The 17,543-nt window shown below is 40.8% G+C and overlaps 3 protein-coding genes across 11 annotated transcripts; 1 reads left to right on the top strand and 2 right to left on the bottom strand.

Moving 5' to 3' along the window:
• Positions 1 to 254: 254 nt before the first annotated feature.
• Positions 255 to 11,934, top strand: LOC109604211 (arginine-glutamic acid dipeptide repeats protein). 5 transcript variants are annotated; one of them, XR_007548463.1, is made up of 14 exons: positions 255 to 457; positions 1,851 to 2,029; positions 3,135 to 3,557; positions 3,642 to 3,789; positions 4,364 to 4,540; positions 4,601 to 7,455; positions 7,517 to 8,007; positions 8,073 to 8,752; positions 8,850 to 9,218; positions 9,276 to 9,391; positions 9,681 to 9,775; positions 10,228 to 10,275; positions 10,720 to 10,797; positions 11,018 to 11,032. XR_007548463.1 is itself a non-coding variant. In XM_049969161.1 (13 exons), exons 2-12 carry the CDS (start codon positions 1,964 to 1,966, stop codon positions 10,784 to 10,786), a joined length of 5,487 nt encoding a protein of 1,828 aa, XP_049825118.1. In that variant the 5' UTR covers positions 255 to 457; positions 1,851 to 1,963; the 3' UTR covers positions 10,787 to 10,797; positions 11,018 to 11,934. The 5 variants fall into 5 exon arrangements, 4 of the variants coding, with proteins under 4 accessions (XP_049825118.1, XP_049825120.1, XP_049825122.1 ...); XM_049969161.1 differs by lacking the exon at positions 10,228 to 10,275 and having other exon boundaries at positions 11,018 to 11,934; XM_049969163.1 differs by lacking the exon at positions 11,018 to 11,032 and having other exon boundaries at positions 10,706 to 10,797.
• Positions 11,935 to 12,229: 295 nt separating this feature from the next.
• Positions 12,230 to 13,193, bottom strand: LOC109604198 (transcription factor 21). Of its 3 annotated transcripts, none has more exons than XM_020020730.2 (4): positions 12,830 to 13,193; positions 12,638 to 12,783; positions 12,479 to 12,573; positions 12,230 to 12,413 (listed from the first exon to the last, which is right to left on the bottom strand). In XM_020020730.2, exons 1-4 carry the CDS (start codon positions 13,048 to 13,050, stop codon positions 12,285 to 12,287), a joined length of 591 nt encoding a protein of 196 aa, XP_019876289.2. In that variant the 5' UTR covers positions 13,051 to 13,193; the 3' UTR covers positions 12,230 to 12,284. The 3 variants fall into 3 exon arrangements, with proteins under 3 accessions (XP_019876289.2, XP_019876290.2, XP_049824766.1); XM_020020731.2 differs by having other exon boundaries at positions 12,638 to 12,768; XM_049968809.1 differs by having other exon boundaries at positions 12,230 to 12,410; positions 12,830 to 13,050.
• On the bottom strand, positions 13,179 to 17,388 carry LOC109604188 (uncharacterized). 3 transcript variants are annotated; one of them, XM_049968805.1, is made up of 5 exons: positions 17,349 to 17,388; positions 16,509 to 17,293; positions 15,403 to 16,453; positions 15,034 to 15,336; positions 13,179 to 14,975 (listed from the first exon to the last, which is right to left on the bottom strand). In XM_049968805.1, exons 1-5 carry the CDS (start codon positions 17,370 to 17,372, stop codon positions 13,179 to 13,181), a joined length of 3,960 nt encoding a protein of 1,319 aa, XP_049824762.1. In that variant the 5' UTR covers positions 17,373 to 17,388. The 3 variants fall into 3 exon arrangements, with proteins under 3 accessions (XP_049824762.1, XP_049824765.1, XP_049824764.1); XM_049968808.1 differs by having other exon boundaries at positions 15,403 to 15,601; positions 15,673 to 16,453; positions 16,509 to 17,366; XM_049968807.1 differs by having other exon boundaries at positions 16,509 to 17,366.
• Positions 17,389 to 17,543: the final 155 nt, after the last annotated feature.

The following is a 17,543-nucleotide window of genomic DNA, read 5'->3' as shown; positions in this document are numbered from 1 at the left end:
ACATCTGCTGGGTACTGTTGTGACATCTGTTGTTCAATTAAAAAAAATAATCATAGGTGATGCTATTTATATGATAATAAAATTTTTGCACGAGTAGAAGATTTCTCATAATATAAAAAACAGTTTGTGCCAAGTTTTCCTTAAAAAATAACACGAAAAAATAATATAAACGTACAAAATAGACGTAAGTCCATTATAGAGCACTGCTCACAATTGGGACATCATAGATGTCGCCGTTTCATAGAGTCGAAGAAGCTTGAGCAGCGCAAAATGGCAGCCGCCGATCGATAACCGTACTGTTGGTGTTTTCCACTGGATTTTCCGAGCAAAAAATCGCGACCCGTGGTCGCCACGAATCGCGACTGCGTTACCGCCGTCCGCGTCCCGTTCTACGGACCACCTCGTACCGGGATCTCGTCCCGTCCGTGTACCGTTTTCCTGTGACAAAGTGTTTTTGGTAAGTTGGTTCGGTTGGGATGTTACAGAATCGGGCGTTTTCTGATCGAGGTAAATCTGATCAACTCTATCGCTGGATCGTTCCGTCGATCGTCTATCAAGTGTGCTGGTTTTGTTAATTTCCGTCCAGTTTGTATGTACACAAGTTAAAACCGTGTATATTTATGTGTATGTGTGTGTGTGTGTGTGTGTGTGTGGTGCACAGTGGAGGGGGTAATTTGTCAAAATCGGTTTCGCTTTGTTTTATTATTGCACCTATATCGAAATTTTCACGATTTGCGTTAATCGCATCGTACGGAAATAGAGGGACCGTGATTATGACGGTGCAGGTGGTGGTTTCGGTGGTTTTGGGGGTTGTTTGTGTGGTTCGCAAGTTAATGGCGTTAATGGCTGATCTTGGTTTTCTTGTTCAGGAAGTGATTTGTATGCGGTTTTAATGTTATCGTTGTTTTGTTGCTGCAGAAACTGTTTCTCTGCGTTTTTCTGTGTTGTTCAATTATTCTAATTGGTGGGTAACATAATGTGTAATCCAATCATTACAGTTTATGTCTTTAAAATAAATAAATAGTTGTGAACTAATAGATAATTAAACAGTTGACTCAAACGTGAAGACAAATCATAATTTTTATTCCAGACCAGTTGTTGAAAATGATTTTAGGAAAGTTACTAAAGAATAAATTGTACAAAAATCACATTACATATTATATATAATTATAAAATAAATTGCACCAAAGGTATAATTAATAAACGTGATTAACAAAAGTAGTTAAGTGTTAAAGGGTTAAAAAGTGTCTAATGAATTGTTTAAAGAAAGTGTGAATGTGTTAAAGGAGTTGTTTTAATAAAACAGTTCTTAATTAGAAAATATATATTTATAACAGAAATATAAAATTAATAATTTGTAGTTGGAGATCATATAAATGCATATTTTTTAATATACATTTGATAGTTAGGGTAGTTTGTTAATCATTAATTGGGTAAGAAACTGTATAAAGGGATGTAATACAATTGTTAAATAGTTTCACATGTCGCTGAGGTGGATTTATTAGAGATAAGTTGACTAAAAGATGTGGAACTTTTATGTTAATTTGGGCATTTAAAAATCAAAAACCGCAAAGATATATTGAACGATTTGATGTATTAATAGTATTTTTCTGCTTTGTAAAAAGTTGTGGCAAATATTTCGCTTAATTCGACGACGCGTCAGAGTTATTAAAATGGTTTCGGAAACGAGTCGAAATTATCGCGTTTACGACACCTCATTAAACACCACTTGAAATAAACACGAGGATCGATCTCCACGTTGTCGGTCCGTCTCTCTCCCTCTCTCTCTCTCTTCCCCACAGCGAATCGCGACCTCCTGTCCAGCCGAACTTATGTCCAATTGATTTCAGGAGGACACCCGACCCAACATGTGAACGACGGACGACCGAATTCGAGGACGTCCGACCGTTGTCCCGTTCCGTGTTCCGTGTCCCGTGTCCCGTGTCCCGATTGAGTTGGCGAAATGGCTCAGGCTCAGACTCAGGGAGAGATTAGGGTGGGTCCCGGCAGCCAGGTAAAAGACATTTATGTACGTGCAATCCGAACCGAAAACACGGTAACAATTATGCAACATTTTACAAAATTTTTCTCCCTTCTCTTTTGTACATAGCTGAACGAACGGTCCGTTCCTCCGTTTCTCCGTTTTGCCGTCAACCGCCGATCGTAATTATTGCGGTGATTGTTTTCGGGGGAGGAGGCGAAGGGGCGAAAAGAGTGCGTGTGCCGATCGATTCGCAACCCCCGAATGTTTGCGGTTTAATTGACCGTGAATTTCGAGGGTGCGAACCGCGTTAATCGGGGCACACGCATTATTTTATTCAATCTGTTGTTGTCCCTCCTCCTTCCGTCACCTGAAAGTGTTCATCAATTTTACAAGGTCGTTTGGCAGCGTTAGCGTTAATTATGCTAATTGCAACTAAAACAACGACAAACAACAAGTTGGACAATTATCCACGTTTCCGCCGATAACATAAACCTTGTTTGTCTTTCAATTTTCGCAGATTAAAAATTAATACCTCCCAAATAAGCACACGATGCTCATTCTCACGCCTTCAATTGCTGATCAGCGGATCAGCGGATCACCGGATCACCGGATCACCGGATCAACGGATCACCGGATCAACGGATCAACGGATCAACGGGCCGTTTAGACTTGTTAAATAAAGTTCATCTCTGTAATTGGCATGAATAAAATTGGCGAGATTGTTGTAAATAAATCAGTGAAAGAAGAAAGCATGTGGTAGAAGTAAATAATCCGTTCGGACCGTTGAAACTACTGCTGAACGTAACGCCGACGGGTTGCAATAATCGTATTATTTAATCGTTGTGTAACGTTAGTTAATAATCGTATTATTTTTCAAGCAACAACACTTCTCGATTTACTGTCGCTGTCGTTGTGTTGTCGTTGTGTATAATGTAATGTAATAATGTAGAGCATTGCAATAGTGTTAGATAAATACAGGTGAAGGTCAATGGGTCAATTAATTAATTAACGAACGAACGCTCAGACTTAATCATCAAGTGAATCGTCACGAAATCGTTAACTTGTGTTAACAATTTTGATTTTGAGTTCGCTTGGAGGGCTGAGTCGCAAATAACTGTTCGATGGGTTTACGCGGCCGTTGCAATTCTAGGCCCGCCTCCCGGAGTACAGGCCGGGCGTGCCGCCGGAACAACTCTCGCCCGACCCGGAGAACTCCAAGACACGCGAAGAACTGCGCTGGGTGCCCGCCATGACGCTCGACAGCGATCTGATCATGTACCTGAGGGCGGCGCGGTCGATGGCCGCCTTCGCCGGCATGTGCGACGGCGGCTGTCCCGAGGACGGGGCCAACGCCGCCTCCCGCGACGACACCACCATCAACGCGCTCGACGTGCTGCACGACTCCGGCTACGACCCGAGGAAGGCGCTGCAGGCTCTGGTCAAGTGTCCGGCGCCCAAGGGCATCGACAAGAAGTGGAGCGAGGAGGAGACGAAGCGATTCGTCAAGGGCCTGAGACAGTTCGGCAAGAACTTCTTCCGGATCCGCAAGGACCTGTTGCCGCACAGAGACACGGTGTGTACTTGCACCTCTTCTGTCTCTTTATTAATTATTTATTAATCATATTTATTTGATTCGTTTATATTCGTATATTCGTAGCCCGAACTGGTCGAGTTCTATTATCTGTGGAAGAAGACGCCCGGAGCGAACAACAACAGACCGCACAGAAGACGCAGACAAGGATCGTTGCGACGCATAAGAAACACTAGAAATAGTAGAGGAGGTAATGCATCTAATAATAACGCAGGTAAGTCGGTTAGTGTATGTAGAAATCGAACTGGTGGCCTAAACGATACTGGACCTTTCAAAATTCAACCAGGTAATCAGTTTATTCAAGTATTTTTATGTTGTTTGGTTATTTGTAGATCGAATCTCTTTTACCGGAAAATCACTCCCATCACCCACTTTAATTTATACATAGATTTTAGTTTGCTTTGCCTTTTATTATTATTATTATTATTATTATTTGTTTGCATGACTCTTGACTAACCATCCAAAATTAACCGACTAACAAACAAAACCTTAGGTTAGGTTTTTGTCTTTTGTTAACGCTTCTTTTCAGCTTTTATACACACAAACACACACGCACAAACAAACGCCAGACAAAGCGCGAGAGAGAGGCTCGTAAAAGAGAACGGACGATGAAGAGCGGCCAATTCCGTATCTTTAGGCCACCTACAATATTTTTTACCATTAGATATGTTGATATGATATGTGATTAATTTAGATTGATTATTTAGTTTTTTGTTAGTTTGTGTAGTCTGTCGAAAAATCACCACCGACAACAGTTAAACAATCAGTCTGACCGTGTGTTTCCTTAGGTCGTACAAGTGGAGGAACTCCTGCTCCGGAAGCGGACAACAGCAGACCGTCCCCACAGCCTGGAACCAAAGAACCGCCCGGTGAAACCAGTTCGGTGACGGAAGACGACAACTCGGAAGATGACAGCGACAGCCGAGAGGCGGCGCAATTCCGTTGCACCCATTGCTTCACCACAAGTAATCGTCCAACAACAAACACCCCCAACCATAAAGCCTACACTGTTGTTTCCGTTACAGATTCGAAAGATTGGCAACTGGGCGGCAAGGCGAACCAGGTGCTGTGCTGGGAGTGTCGGGCCCACTACAAGAAAACGAACGAACTGCCTCCGGTCACGAACCCGCCTCCCAGTTCGACGAACGGCTCGAGCATCGACAGTCCGGACGCCAGTCCGCAGCGAATGCGCACACGCAACAAAGCCGCGAAAGAGCAGAACACGAGCACCACCGCCGGTTCGAAAACGAGGCCGAAACGGGGTGGCACGGAGACGCCCGAACCCAAAACGCCTGTCAAGAACTCATCGGCGGATAAGCAAAACACCAACACGCCGGCCAAGAATAAGAAGGTAAAGGGCGGTGACAAAGCCGCCGACAAAGAGAGTTCTAAAACGGAGACGCCTAGCAAGAACAGGAAGCGGGCACAAGAGAAGCACGAGGATCAGGAACAGGAAGAGAAGGAGATGGGCGCTGCGAGGAAGAAAAGAGAACGGCCCGAAAGTCCGTCCAGTCTCACGACCGATTCGGAAACGATAAACGAGGAACCTGACGCCACAGAACCGGAACCGGAACTAAACGACACAAACAGTCTGCCCCCACCGACCACAAACAGTCCTCCAACTCCAACACCCACTCCCACGGCCAACAACAACAACAACGTGATGGACTTGGGTCAAGAGACCACGCCCACCATTAAAATGGAAACGGACAGCGAAAAGTCAACCACTCCCACTGGTCCTGCTGTTACGCCCACCTCGCAGGTTAAAGTGGGTGAACAGACACCCCTGAACGTTTCTATACGATTAACGGAAGACATGAACGAGAGGAAGAATCTAATCAAGCGTAATCTAGAACCAGTTTTGGACGTTAAAGATTTCAAATTTGGCGGTGACGGTATCAAAGTGGAGGTTAAAAAGGAAGTGCTGAAAAAGGAAGATACTCAAAAATCTGACAAGGAAGTGTTGAAAGAAGAAGTTAGGGAACCTCAGGATAAGTTCAAAACTGAATTGATCATCCCCAAAGTGATCATGGACAAAGTACTGATCAAAGAAGAATTGGACTCCAGCAACGACGCCATAAATTTGAATCCAAAAGAGGAACCGATGTTCAAGGATGGAATGTACATGCCAATGAAAGACTTCAACATGAAACAACACCCGCCCGGACAGATGGATCAAATAATCAACATGAATCACACGTTTGTTAAAGACTTGAAACCAGATCCGTTCGGTTACGTTCCGCAATCCGGGGCGCCACCGAAAGAAATCAAGTCGGAACCTCGAGACGAACCGATGGAATTGACAAGTCAATCTCGTTCTTCTTCATCTTCGACTAACGATTATCCACCAATGCAACAACCGCTGAACATTCCTCAAGTTATTCCACAAATGCAAGTGCAACAGCAGCAGCAACAACAACAACAACAACAACAGCAACAACAAAGGGAAACGGGTAATGGACAGTACGACGAAGAGTCTAAAAGGGTGGAGAAATTGGAGAGACCGGAACGACTGGATCGTCCAGACAGACCTGAAATGTCAATGAGTAGTTCCATAGGTCAACCACCTTTGCCTGGTTTAATGCAGAGTAGTAACCTTGTCACGATTGGAGGGAGTCAACCACCGATGGGTCATTTCGGTTTCATGTACAACAGTCATACACAACCTTCCCAATCACCGAGGGCGTTGGACAAACCACCTCCCCATCACGTACCACCGTCGCAACAACCACCACCACCACCACCTCCATCTTCCACGAGTTCCTCGCAGCAACAACAGCAGCAGCAGCAGCAGCAACAACAAAACGAACCTCAGAATTTGAAAATCAAACAAGAAATACCAGATTCCGGTCCTCCACCTCCTCCCCCACATTTATCGATGGGCTTGCAGCCGTACCAATCTCAAGGACCGCCTCCATCACAAAGTCCCTCGAGTATGGGCCTTCCTCCACCCGGAAGTTTAGGTTTTGCTCCACCTCCCGGACATTTACAAGCCCCGCCTTTATCTGCAGATCCGCTGCAAAGTTTAAAAGACGTAAAAGTGCCCGGATATTTGCCACCACCGCAGCAACCGCCCCAACCGCCTTCCTCCGATCGTCCCTCGTCCGGATCGTCGGATATAATCAAAAAGGAACCCCCCGATTACGGTATTTCTGCTCCGCCTCCTCCTACAACCATTCCCAGTCCTGTTGCGCCTCCGCCTGATCAAAAATGTCCGACCCCGAAAACAGCAAGTACTCCTACGCCTTCGACGCAAATCGCCCAAACCCCCCCGCCTCAGGGATTGAGACAACACAACACCAACTCCCCCCATTCGGCCATTAACTTAATAAGTGCCGGAGGAGGCCCTCCTATTTCACAGGCGCACTCGTATCCGGGCGGAATGCCGCCTCCTCCTCCACATTTGGTGCATCCGTCGTTCCTACACGCCATGCAATTCCACGGACACAGTTATCCGGGATACCCGTTCCCGTATCCGTATCACACTCCGTATCCAGTGCCTCCACATCAGCCCCTGTCTGCTCCCACTTCTTCGCGGTCGGATATAGTGGTCGGCGCCCCGAAGTCCATCGACACCGTGAGCGCCACAGTTATGTCGTCACAACATAGCACCACCAGCAGTCTGACCACCAAACGGGAAACCAGAGAGTCGGACGAGAACGGCTCCGAACGGCATCAAACACACGAAATGACTCTGACAAATCATCAAAGTACGTCGCACAACAGCAGCATACATGCGAGCGTCGAAAAACACAATTACGGCGGAAGTCATTCGATCACGATCTCGCATTCGACCAGCACGAGCTCGAGTCAGAGCGTGCAGCACAAGGTCAATCAGAAGACTGTCCGAACTGGTTCGCCACACGCCTCGGTGTCACAGGTAAACTTCCAAGCTTTTACGTGTACATTTTAAAAAATTCAAATGACAAATTCTTTTTCAGACAACCACATCAAACCTAAGTCATTCATCGTCGTCGAGTGCGGGCAATCACCAACACACCCACCTGCACACGCACCATCACAGCTCCGATCGGATGTCACCGGGCAACCAACTCTTACGCCACGGAATGCATCCAAAACCTCCGGCGCCGCCCACCAACCCGCATCACCTGATGATCCAACCTCCCAACATGGGACATCATCCGCCACCACCTCCTCCCATGGGCAGTTCGTTGGAAGCTCTGAGAGCTCACGCACAGGCCGCAAGCTTACAACAGCAACAGCAACAGCAACAGCAACAGACCATGCATCCACCGCCCACGTCGCCGATGCAACAGCAACCGCAAAAAATCGACGACGTGGTCAAGATCGAACCGGATCAAGAGTCTATTGCGGAGGAGGAAGGACAGACGAGCCCGACCGGACCATCCAGAGGACCTTCGCCTGAACCCAGAATTGAAGACACAGAATGTCACAGAAGCCAATCGGCCATGTACGTATTCAATTTCTGATACCCCCCGGATTATTATTAAATGCATCCCTTTTATTTTGAAACAGTTTCCTCCGACATTGGAACAGAGGCGATTACAACTCGTGTTGTCGTACCGATTTGACGTTCAAACCCGTGCCCGACTCGAAACTGGCCCGCAAACGCGAGGAGCGTCTTCGCAAACAGGCGGAAAGGGAACGAGAGGAAAGAGAGCGGGCTCAACAACAGCAACACCAACAGCACCAGGCGCAACAGCAGCAACAACGGAAAATCACCTCGACACCGGACAAACCGGACGTCAAGCCGCCCTCCAGGGGACCTTTAGAAGCTGCAGCCGCTCACGGAGGCTCTCCCTACGACAGGTTCCAGAGACCGGGAAGTTTCGCCGATACTCCTGCTTTAAGACAATTATCGGAGTACGCGAGACCTCACGCCGGTTTCAGTCCTGGAAATCACATGCCCAGATCGTTGATTCCGCCCGGGCACGTGATGGACCCGATGCTCCAGTATCAGTTGAACATGTACGGTCCGGGGGCGAGGGAACGACTCGAATTGGAACACCTGGAGAGGGAGAAGCGCGAGCGAGAGATCAGGGAGTTGAGAGAGCGCGAACTGAACGACCGCCTCAAGGAGGAAATCCTGAAAAACGGTATAAGGGGACCCGGGGCAGCCGGTGCGAACCCTATGGACCCGCATTGGATGGAGATCCAGAGGCGGTACGCGGCGGCGGGACTCGCGGGACCACCGGGTACGTGTTTCTGTCTTCGACACTCGTTCGAATCCCTCGAATTACGAATTATTATTATGATAATGTTATTAATTTAATTTAATTGGATTCTGTTTAGGACCGGCGGGTATCCCGCTGCATTTTGCCTTGTATCCGGGAGCCGGAGGTGGAGCGGCACAACTGTCGCAAATGGAAAGGGAACGGTTGGAACGTTTGGGAATACCTCCGCCTCCCGGAGCGCCTGGAGGACCTGGTGGACCGCCTCCGGGGCATCCCCATCATCCGGCACACGCGGCCCAGCTTGAAGCCGCCGAGCGTTTAGCCTTGGCCACCGATCCTATGGTCCGGTTACAAATGGCGGGCATATCGCCGGAATATCACGCCCACACACACGCACACACGCACGCGCACACACACCTACACCTGCATCCGCAGCAGCAGGCGCAGCAGGAGGCGGCGGCGGCCGCGGCCGGTTTTCCCCTACCCGGTATTTATTATCGTCTGTTGTAATTGATCTCGTTGGTTAATTTTATCGTTTTTTTAGCGTCAGGAACGCCGGGTTATCCGCGGCCCGGTCTGATACCGGGCAGGGACGGACCATTGGGGCTGCACCACCCTGATTTGTTGAGCAGACCGTACGCCGATCAGCTTGCGCACCAAGTAAGTCTCTATTCTAGATAAGATCTGTAAAGAGTTGTAAATTAAAAAAGATGGAGTTATTTCTGATTCACTTTCGATATAATCATACATAATACAAAAATAGAAATTGTATCTGATTAGTTTTCAATTTATAATCTGCAACTTTTAATAACGTACATGAATAAAAAGAGTAAACGGGTTGTTTTTCGTTGTTTTTCGTTGTTTTACAATTTATAATTTACGATTAAGTTGTAGATTGTAAAAGAAGTAAACAAAAGAGTTGTTTCTAATTGTTTTTCACTAATTGAAGGCTGCGGCTCACGAGCAGCTTCAGAGGCAGATGCTGCTCGAACGGGACCGTTTCTCGCATCCATCTCTAGTCGCGCAGCACGAAGAATATCTCAGGTCTGTCTGAATTGATTATTACCATTCTCATCCGAATCAATCAATCGACCACCATTTATATTAACACAACGCAGCATATTATTCCCCGTTTTTTGTCGTTGTCATTCTCATTTTGGGTTTTGGTGTTTGGTTTTCGTGTGTCTGTCTTTGATTTTGTGTTTTATTTAATTATTTATTTATTTTGTTAACCTGGCTTTACGGTTTGGTTGGCTTGACTAGTTTATATAGTTTTTTGCTTTTGCTTTGCTTTTATTAACTTGATTTCTCGCGGACGGAAACTATTCAAACAATTATTGACTTATTGATGATTGATCCACGGACATGGTTTAATTTATTGTTCCCGTATTTAATGACCGATTTTTTTTTGTTCGTAACACGCAGGCGCAGTTACTAATAAAACACGTTGAAAAATAAAAGTGAGATGTATTTGAATTTGTTTGAATTTTCCACAGAAAAATTGAAGGCTACTTCAGACGCCGTACCTGATTCGACTCGCTCTTGTACGTACATTATTTTTATTTTAGTTCTTTTTTATCGTTCACACTTCTTTTCCGATTTATTTTTACGTTGCAAACATAACGAAGATTGTGTTGGGGTCGATGAACGCGCGACTAAAATAATATTGTAAAAAAAAACGATTCCGTCCCACTTTTCTTTAGTTCTTTGAATTGTTATATTTTGGTTCTTGGTTCTGGTAGGTGCTTTCTTATTTCTTTCAATCTTTTTCTCATTAAATTTGTAAATTAATTTCAGTAGTGTCCCCATGAAAAAAATAATAATAATAATAATAATAAAATAAAAGGAAATAAACAAAAAATAAATTAGTAGTAATGAACGTAGTTTTTGTTCCTCTGGCCGGAGACCATTTTGTAAATATTGATCTGAATAAAATTGTTGATGAATGTTGGACAGTCGTCTATATAATATCAGTTTTCGCATTTTAGGCAGCAAAGGGAGCGAGAGCTTAAGGTACGGGCGTTAGAGGAGGCGGCGCGCGGCTCTAGGCCATAATAAACACGACGGTAAGGATAAACTAAAATAAATAAATGCAAGTCACAATTATTCCCTCAAAATAGAAACGCATGCAATCATTTAGTTATAGTTGGGTCGAAATTTGGCAGGTAAGTGGTCGTGCTTTGTGATCCACGTGCTCTCTCTCTTCGTTTCTCGTCTCGTTTCGTACCGTTTCGTTTCGTTCAACAAGTTGTTCCAAGTGTTGAAATGTTGGTCGATTTGTTTCAGCTTGTTCTACAGACAGTCTGGAAAGATGCGGACGTTTTACTGAACATCCATCCTCCCGCCCAAACAACAGCAGCAACGGCAGCAACAGCAGCAACGGCAGCAACAGCAGCAACATCAGCAAGTGCTGTTCTTCAAGTCATCGGATCATTATGTAAAATAATTAATGATAAATAATTATAAAATTATTCTTATAATAGAAATAGAATGAATATATTATAAATATGATACATAGAAGATATCGCTAATTGTAAATGGTCAAGCACAATACGACGATTATAATTTTTTATTATAACAATATTTTGCAGATAAACTACCCCGAAACAAGAAAAAAAAATACAAACAAATAAATAATCGTAGACCACTAATTTTTGTATATCGATGTTTTTTTAGATATTATTATTATAAATAAATATAAAATAGAGAGTAAGCGGCGCGCGCGAGCGTTTCTGTAAATAGAGGATTAAACATTATCATTTCCTGTACTTACAAGAGAGGAATTTGTTGTCTTCCCTCGTTTTTCGGCCCGTTTTGTGAATTTTTTAACGATGTACGTGTATAAATTATAAAGAAAACAAACCGCGTGTACAAACTGTATATTTTTTTTAACGGACTGACATGCTTAAAAGATTTTCAAAACGCCGCCCCATTTCATTAATTTATTATTTATCGATGAATTTTTTGTACATTTGTACTCGTAACAAAATTGTTCGTTTCCCCGTCTCAATAAAAATAAACGTTTTAATTTCTGCCAAAGATTTTCGAAGATTTGTGTCGACTTTCCGGAACCGGATCAACTGTGCTTTTTAGAGAGATTTAAAAAAGTAAATAAATAAATAAATAAATAAATCCAGAGTGTTGAAAAATGTATACTACTTATCTAATGGAAAATAAATATTATAAATTTTTGTACCTCTTAATTTTTCCTCGTCTTTTTCTATCCTCGTCTGTTGTCAATTCACGAACACGTGTTTGAATAATTAACGAAACGGAGGCAATTGAATTAAGTAAATGGAACGCATCGCGACTAATTAGAAACACTGACAAACGGTCGACTGTCCAATTGAGGCGACCCAAAACCGCCAACAAAAACAAAAATTTGACCCCGTTCGAAAAAATAAAACAATTAAAACTACATAAACGTCAATTTAGCGTCGATTAATCACGAAAATAAAACTGCTCTAATTGGACGAGTGCGTAAATAAATTCAAATTCGTTTTCGGTTGTGTCAAATGTTTTATTAAGTACATGGCTGAGTGGCAACGATCCCTTATTGTTGATAATAAATGTTGTTCAGCTCCGTCGTCGTTAAGATTTGATTGGGGGAGGTGGGGGACAAAAAAATTTGAGCTTCAAAACTGGAACAATCGAACGTCTCCGGTCTACCTTCTGTCGTCTTCTGCAATCATTTTTTTATTAATAATAATAATAATAATAAACAACACATTGTACGACAACAATTACCGGCGTCTTCTTGTGCGCTATACAAAACGTACAGACTTGATGTCGATCTTGATCCTCTGCCTTTGCGATTCTTAAGCAAGGCTGCTCTATCGGACCTAAAACGATCGTCTACTCTGTAAATTTAATTCGTCAAGAGGCAAACAAATAAAGAAACGAAACCTGCGATAAGTTGAGTGCCCAAGTGAGAGATGTAACTGGAAGCCAGTCGTAATGTTTCGATTTTGCTCAGCTTCCTGTCTTTGGGCTCGGTGGGAATCAACGTCCTCAACGTGGAGAAAGCAGTGTTCACACTGAAACATGAAGATCTCCAGCAAATCGTCACGATTTGAGTACAATCGATCCTGTTGTTACCTGTGCGTTCTGTCCCTTTCACGTGCGTTCGCCTGACTGCGTTGTTTCACCGGCACTTGGAAATCATCTTGGCACACACTTTTCAAAACACCACCACGCTTTCTACTACCACCACTACTGTTATTAATATTATTATGATTATTATTATTATTATTGTTGTTGTTGTTGTTGTTGTTGTTATTGTTAACGGCGAAGTTTTGTTCGTAACGCATAAAATCCATGTTGGGACATTGGCTGGTTGCGTTCTGACTAACAAGTGTCAAACTGTGCGTTTTCAATTAAGCCGGCGATGGTTTAAACAGATGTGTGAACGCCCATCGACTTTTCAAAGTGATTTATTGCCCCAATTTCACAGGATGTTTTCGCTCCCTGTTTTTATAATTCGGAAAACACAACAAGTGTCTTCAAATGTGTTGGACACGCACAAAAACACATTTTTCGGGTTTTTACCTCTTCTTTTATTTTTTTTTTTTTTTTTTTTTGTTCTTGTCGTTATTTGTCCCGTAAAACGTTTAGTTAATAAAACGCAATAAAAACAATTATCCATATATTCAGACATACAAATGTACAAAATCTTAACTAACAAACTTTTAGGTACAACAGAGTCGTTTTGTACTAAATAAAACGTGTCGGAATCCGAAAAAACGTCATTCAAATTAGTCGTAAAATCGTGAATTTCTTTTAGAAATTTCCCTACGTTTAAATGGCTCAAATGTTTGATCAGATTTTCGTAAGTTAAAAAGTGTTTCAGGCTTAAAATAGGAATGGAATAAAATTCGTTCATTGTACAGTTAAAGAAATCACAAATTTCCGTGTTGGTTTCTACGTTTAAAAACAAACAAAATGCGATTTTTAGAACATCCAATTTCAGTTTCTCGCAACATAAACATGAGAACAAATATTTTAAACTAGAGGCGATTACTTCGTTATTATATTCTTTTTTGTAAATTTCTACGCAACGTTCAACAAACTCCAAATCTAAATTTGTTTTATTAGTTTGTCCACAACTGATAAATATAATTAAAACCATAATTTTATACAAGTTTTCGGTAGAATAAAATTGTCTCAGTTCTGGATAAAAATGAATCTCACTTTTTTTGATTAACAACAAAATTGTATTGTAGTAACAAGATATTAAATATTTATTGCTGGACTTTAACATGTTTGAAACAAGAACTTTCAACACCATTGTCCCATTGTCCAAACAATGTTGCTGACTGGCCACAATATTCAAAATTTTCACCCTTAAACTATCACCAATGTTGTTTTCAAGTACATATTTTAAGACGTCACAGTTGGAGTAATCAACAGTTATTAAATTGTTATGTAACCAAATTCTGTCCTGAAAATTGTTGTAGTTTTTATCATTCAGTTGGGACAATATTTGATTTGCTGGCAGAACTCTGTAGAGTAAAAAATTCAGTGGTTCCTCTTCCGGTTGTAAATGTAAAACTAATTTATCCAAGTAACATTTCAATTTATGTTTTTTGGAATATTTCAAGTACAACTCTTCTAGTTTGACCAGGAAATTTTTTAAAACACATAGACTGTAATTATTTTCTATAATCTGTTCAACGGTTTGTTCAAAGTCTCGTTCAATCTCATCATCCGGACACATAGCAGTAAGTGAATGTGAAATTAATTCCCCATAATACCCAGAAAACTCCAATAAATTCTTTTCCAAACACGTTTTAAATATACATTTCGTCTCCTCCATACTTTGATCATGGGAAATCGTGTTGTGGAAGTTGCTTTCGCTTATGTACAAACATGCCATAACAGACTTTTTGTTCACATCCATAGTTTGGAGTAAAGAAGAAAAATAATCACGCAAGTTGGGATAGACAATAATCAAATCTAAAATATTCTTTGGCCTACAACTTTTAGCAGCAGCCACGCCAAAATACCGTTCGATAATAACTTTGATCAGTTGCATTTGTGCGTTACGTACGTTCCAATTGTCCTTATCGAAAAGATGAATGGTACATCTAATGATTCGCTCCAGATAAACCATGGTGTGATTCTGAATCGTGTTGTCCGAAATCAACAGCTCCAAACAATGGCAACTTGAGGCGATGGATGAATCGGATGAATCCAACTTACAGAGTATTTCTATCAAATGTTCCATGCTCCAATGCAACAGCGGCTGAAAAATGATATTTTTTATATAGTAATATTGCTCATTTACGCTTAAATTTTGTTACTTTTTCAGAGTTTTGTTCGTGTGCGCTTAAAGCGTGTATGACCAGTCGACATTGAGGGTTTCTTCGAATCTTCACGTTCAGTAATTCGGGACTTTGACAAACTAAATTTAGGGCGTCTCCAAGTAGTTTAATACGTAAATTTTGGTCTTCGGGGCCGCCGTAAAGTGCCATCACTCCCACTGACAAAGATACGGGGCGTTTCATGTTGCTCATCTGGATTATTTTCGTCAGTATGTCGAAAATATTTTGTTTTTCTTGCGTTGTTAGTTGAGGAAAGACTGTTCGAATCAATTCGAGGGTGTTCTTAAGGGAAACAAATATTTTGAAACGTAATCAAGCGTTAAATTACTGATACTAATAATTACTTACGTTTATGAATGTTTCGAGGACTTTTGTGCTTTTGCTATTTAACAATCGAAAGTTTTCTTGTCCTAATATGTCCGAAATAACTTGTGCTGTTTTCAAAATTGTTGTCTTCGAGTTAAACTCAACTACGATCATTATTTCTTGATACAACACTGCTTTGAATAAACTGTGGATATCTTTAACCAAATCTTCAGTTAACACACTATGGTAATTAATTAAAATTTTGTCTATAGTATTAGATTTTAAATTAGACAACTTGGTGTAATTTTTTACCTTTTCGCAAGATTGCAAATTAATTATTTCTGAAAGTTTTTCAACGATTTTAATCATATCAAAATTTAAAATTCCATCAAAATGTCTACTAATTAACGTGGTTAAATCAAAACTGTAACCATCAGAAATTTTAAAGCAACTCTTAATAATGTTAACTAGAATTTGATTGTTAAAACTACTTTTTATGTTTAAATAATCATAAGATAAATTTTCGCCAGGATTATATTGTTCATTTTTTCCTAAATTATACGACAAATCTAAATCTTTGTAGCCACAGACAAAACAATCGAAAAGCAGACACAAAACTTTCGATACAACATCACAATTTGTCGCAAAACTACTAACAAAGTATTTATAAAGTTCATCAAGAAACTGTCTGATAGTTTTTAAATTATCCAGTTGGTTTTTCTTAAAGCACCAATGCGAATATAAAGATAAATGAGAAAAGAATCGTTTCAATTGTTTCGTATCAGCTTCGTTTAAATCCGGACACGAGTATAAATAAAATAAAATTGAATCTTGATCATTTTTTGTAATTTCTTGTGTTATCTTAAAATAAGAAGTACTAATTTTCAAAGCTACTGATCTGGTTGATGGATTACGCAAATATTTCCTAAAATGATGATCGTAATTTTGATACGTGATTTTTTTCAATTCGAACAAAGCACAAGCATTAATCACGTCATTTCTGGACGTGGAGTATAAAAATTCATAAAATTCTCTCTTGTACCGTTTTACGGTTAACGGCAAAACATATTTTAGTAAACTTTGGAAAAATTCGCTGTAAAAGAACACGTAATTTTTAATCTATAGATCGAATATTTATTTTTATTTACCCGTCAGTTTCCAAGTGATGAAAATCGTTAAAAAACGGCCACACTTTAGATTTCCAATCCTCAAAGCTTTGATTTAACAAATTATCATACATAAATCCGGCTTCTCTACTGTCCACGTTGGTTTTGAACAATTCCAGCATTTTTTCTATATAATTTTGGTCCCAAACATTATTAATCTTGATCAGATCGCGTGTGTCGACATTCCTAATTGGAACATTATGCCAATTGCACAATTTCGAGGACGTTTCATATGGTAATTGTAACAGAGCAAATCTGGAAATACTCTGTGAATAATATTTAAATCCTGTAATTGGTGAAACTGCGACTTTGCTCATTGTTTCCAATATGTTTGTGAGTATTTCTTGCGTTAAACAAACGTTTTTACACTTTGAAAACATTTCCAACAGACGCAACAAATGTAAACTAAGTACATTATCAACTTTGATGTTGTCAAGAGTCAATTGAAAAAGTTTACATTGTAATTTAGTTTTGGAGACTAGATCCGTGAAGTTCTTCAAGTGTCTCATTGAAACGAGCATCAGAACATTAAATAACCAATTATTTTGCACTTTTATCGATGTATGATTTAAAATGATTGTACCAGATTCCACAACGTCAATAATAAATTCCATTTCCTCATTTGAAATGCATTTTATACAATGAATGAGTATTTTTGAATAGTTTTCAAAATTGTAATGTAAAACTGTTTTCGGTTGTTGCGCTAAAAATGCTAGGAAACTTAAACAATCTTCATTCGTAAGATTTTGTTGAAATGTAGGGAAATCCTAAAAAATAAATGGCGCCTCAAGATTTTTTAGTGGAACCTTTAAAACAAATTACCATAGTTTTGAACATGTGATTCATTTTAAATGTCTTCTTAATTTTATCTCATAAAAAATTAACTTTAATAACTGTTTATTGTTGATAAATTTGAGGTTAGAAAAAGCAAGGTTATGTTTTCTTATAACTGTTAAAATGGTTATAAATAATTTTCATTCACTTAAGTTAAATTAAACGTGATTAAATTACGCATTC

Source organism: Aethina tumida, chromosome 6, assembly GCF_024364675.1.
Source record: "Aethina tumida isolate Nest 87 chromosome 6, icAetTumi1.1, whole genome shotgun sequence".
Taxonomy (NCBI): domain Eukaryota; kingdom Metazoa; phylum Arthropoda; class Insecta; order Coleoptera; family Nitidulidae; genus Aethina; species Aethina tumida.
The sequence above is the reverse complement of the archived record's forward strand: the minus strand, read 5'-3'. Positions and strand labels throughout refer to the sequence as shown.

Coding starts and splice junctions, on each gene's coding strand:
- LOC109604211 (XM_049969161.1), top strand. CDS start 1,964: ATGGCTCAGGCTCAGACTCAGGGAGAGATTAGGGTGGGTCCCGGCAGC. Junction 3,790..4,363: donor TGCATCTAATAATAACGCAG/GTAAGTCGGTTA, acceptor GTGTTTCCTTAG/GTCGTACAAGTGGAGGAACT. Junction 9,392..9,680: donor CCGATCAGCTTGCGCACCAA/GTAAGTCTCTAT, acceptor CACTAATTGAAG/GCTGCGGCTCACGAGCAGCT.
- LOC109604198 (XM_020020730.2), bottom strand. CDS start 13,050: ATGGATTTTATGCGTTACGAACAAAACTTCGCCGTTAACAATAACAAC. Junction 12,784..12,829: donor GAAAGGGACAGAACGCACAG/GTAACAACAGGA, acceptor GATTTGCTGGAG/ATCTTCATGTTTCAGTGTGA. Junction 12,574..12,637: donor GGGCACTCAACTTATCGCAG/GTTTCGTTTCTT, acceptor CGATCGTTTTAG/GTCCGATAGAGCAGCCTTGC.
- LOC109604188 (XM_049968805.1), bottom strand. CDS start 17,372: ATGAATCACATGTTCAAAACTATG. Junction 16,454..16,508: donor CATCACTTGGAAACTGACGG/GTAAATAAAAAT, acceptor GTTCTTTTACAG/CGAATTTTTCCAAAGTTTAC. Junction 14,976..15,033: donor ACGAACAAAACTCTGAAAAA/GTAACAAAATTT, acceptor ATCATTTTTCAG/CCGCTGTTGCATTGGAGCAT.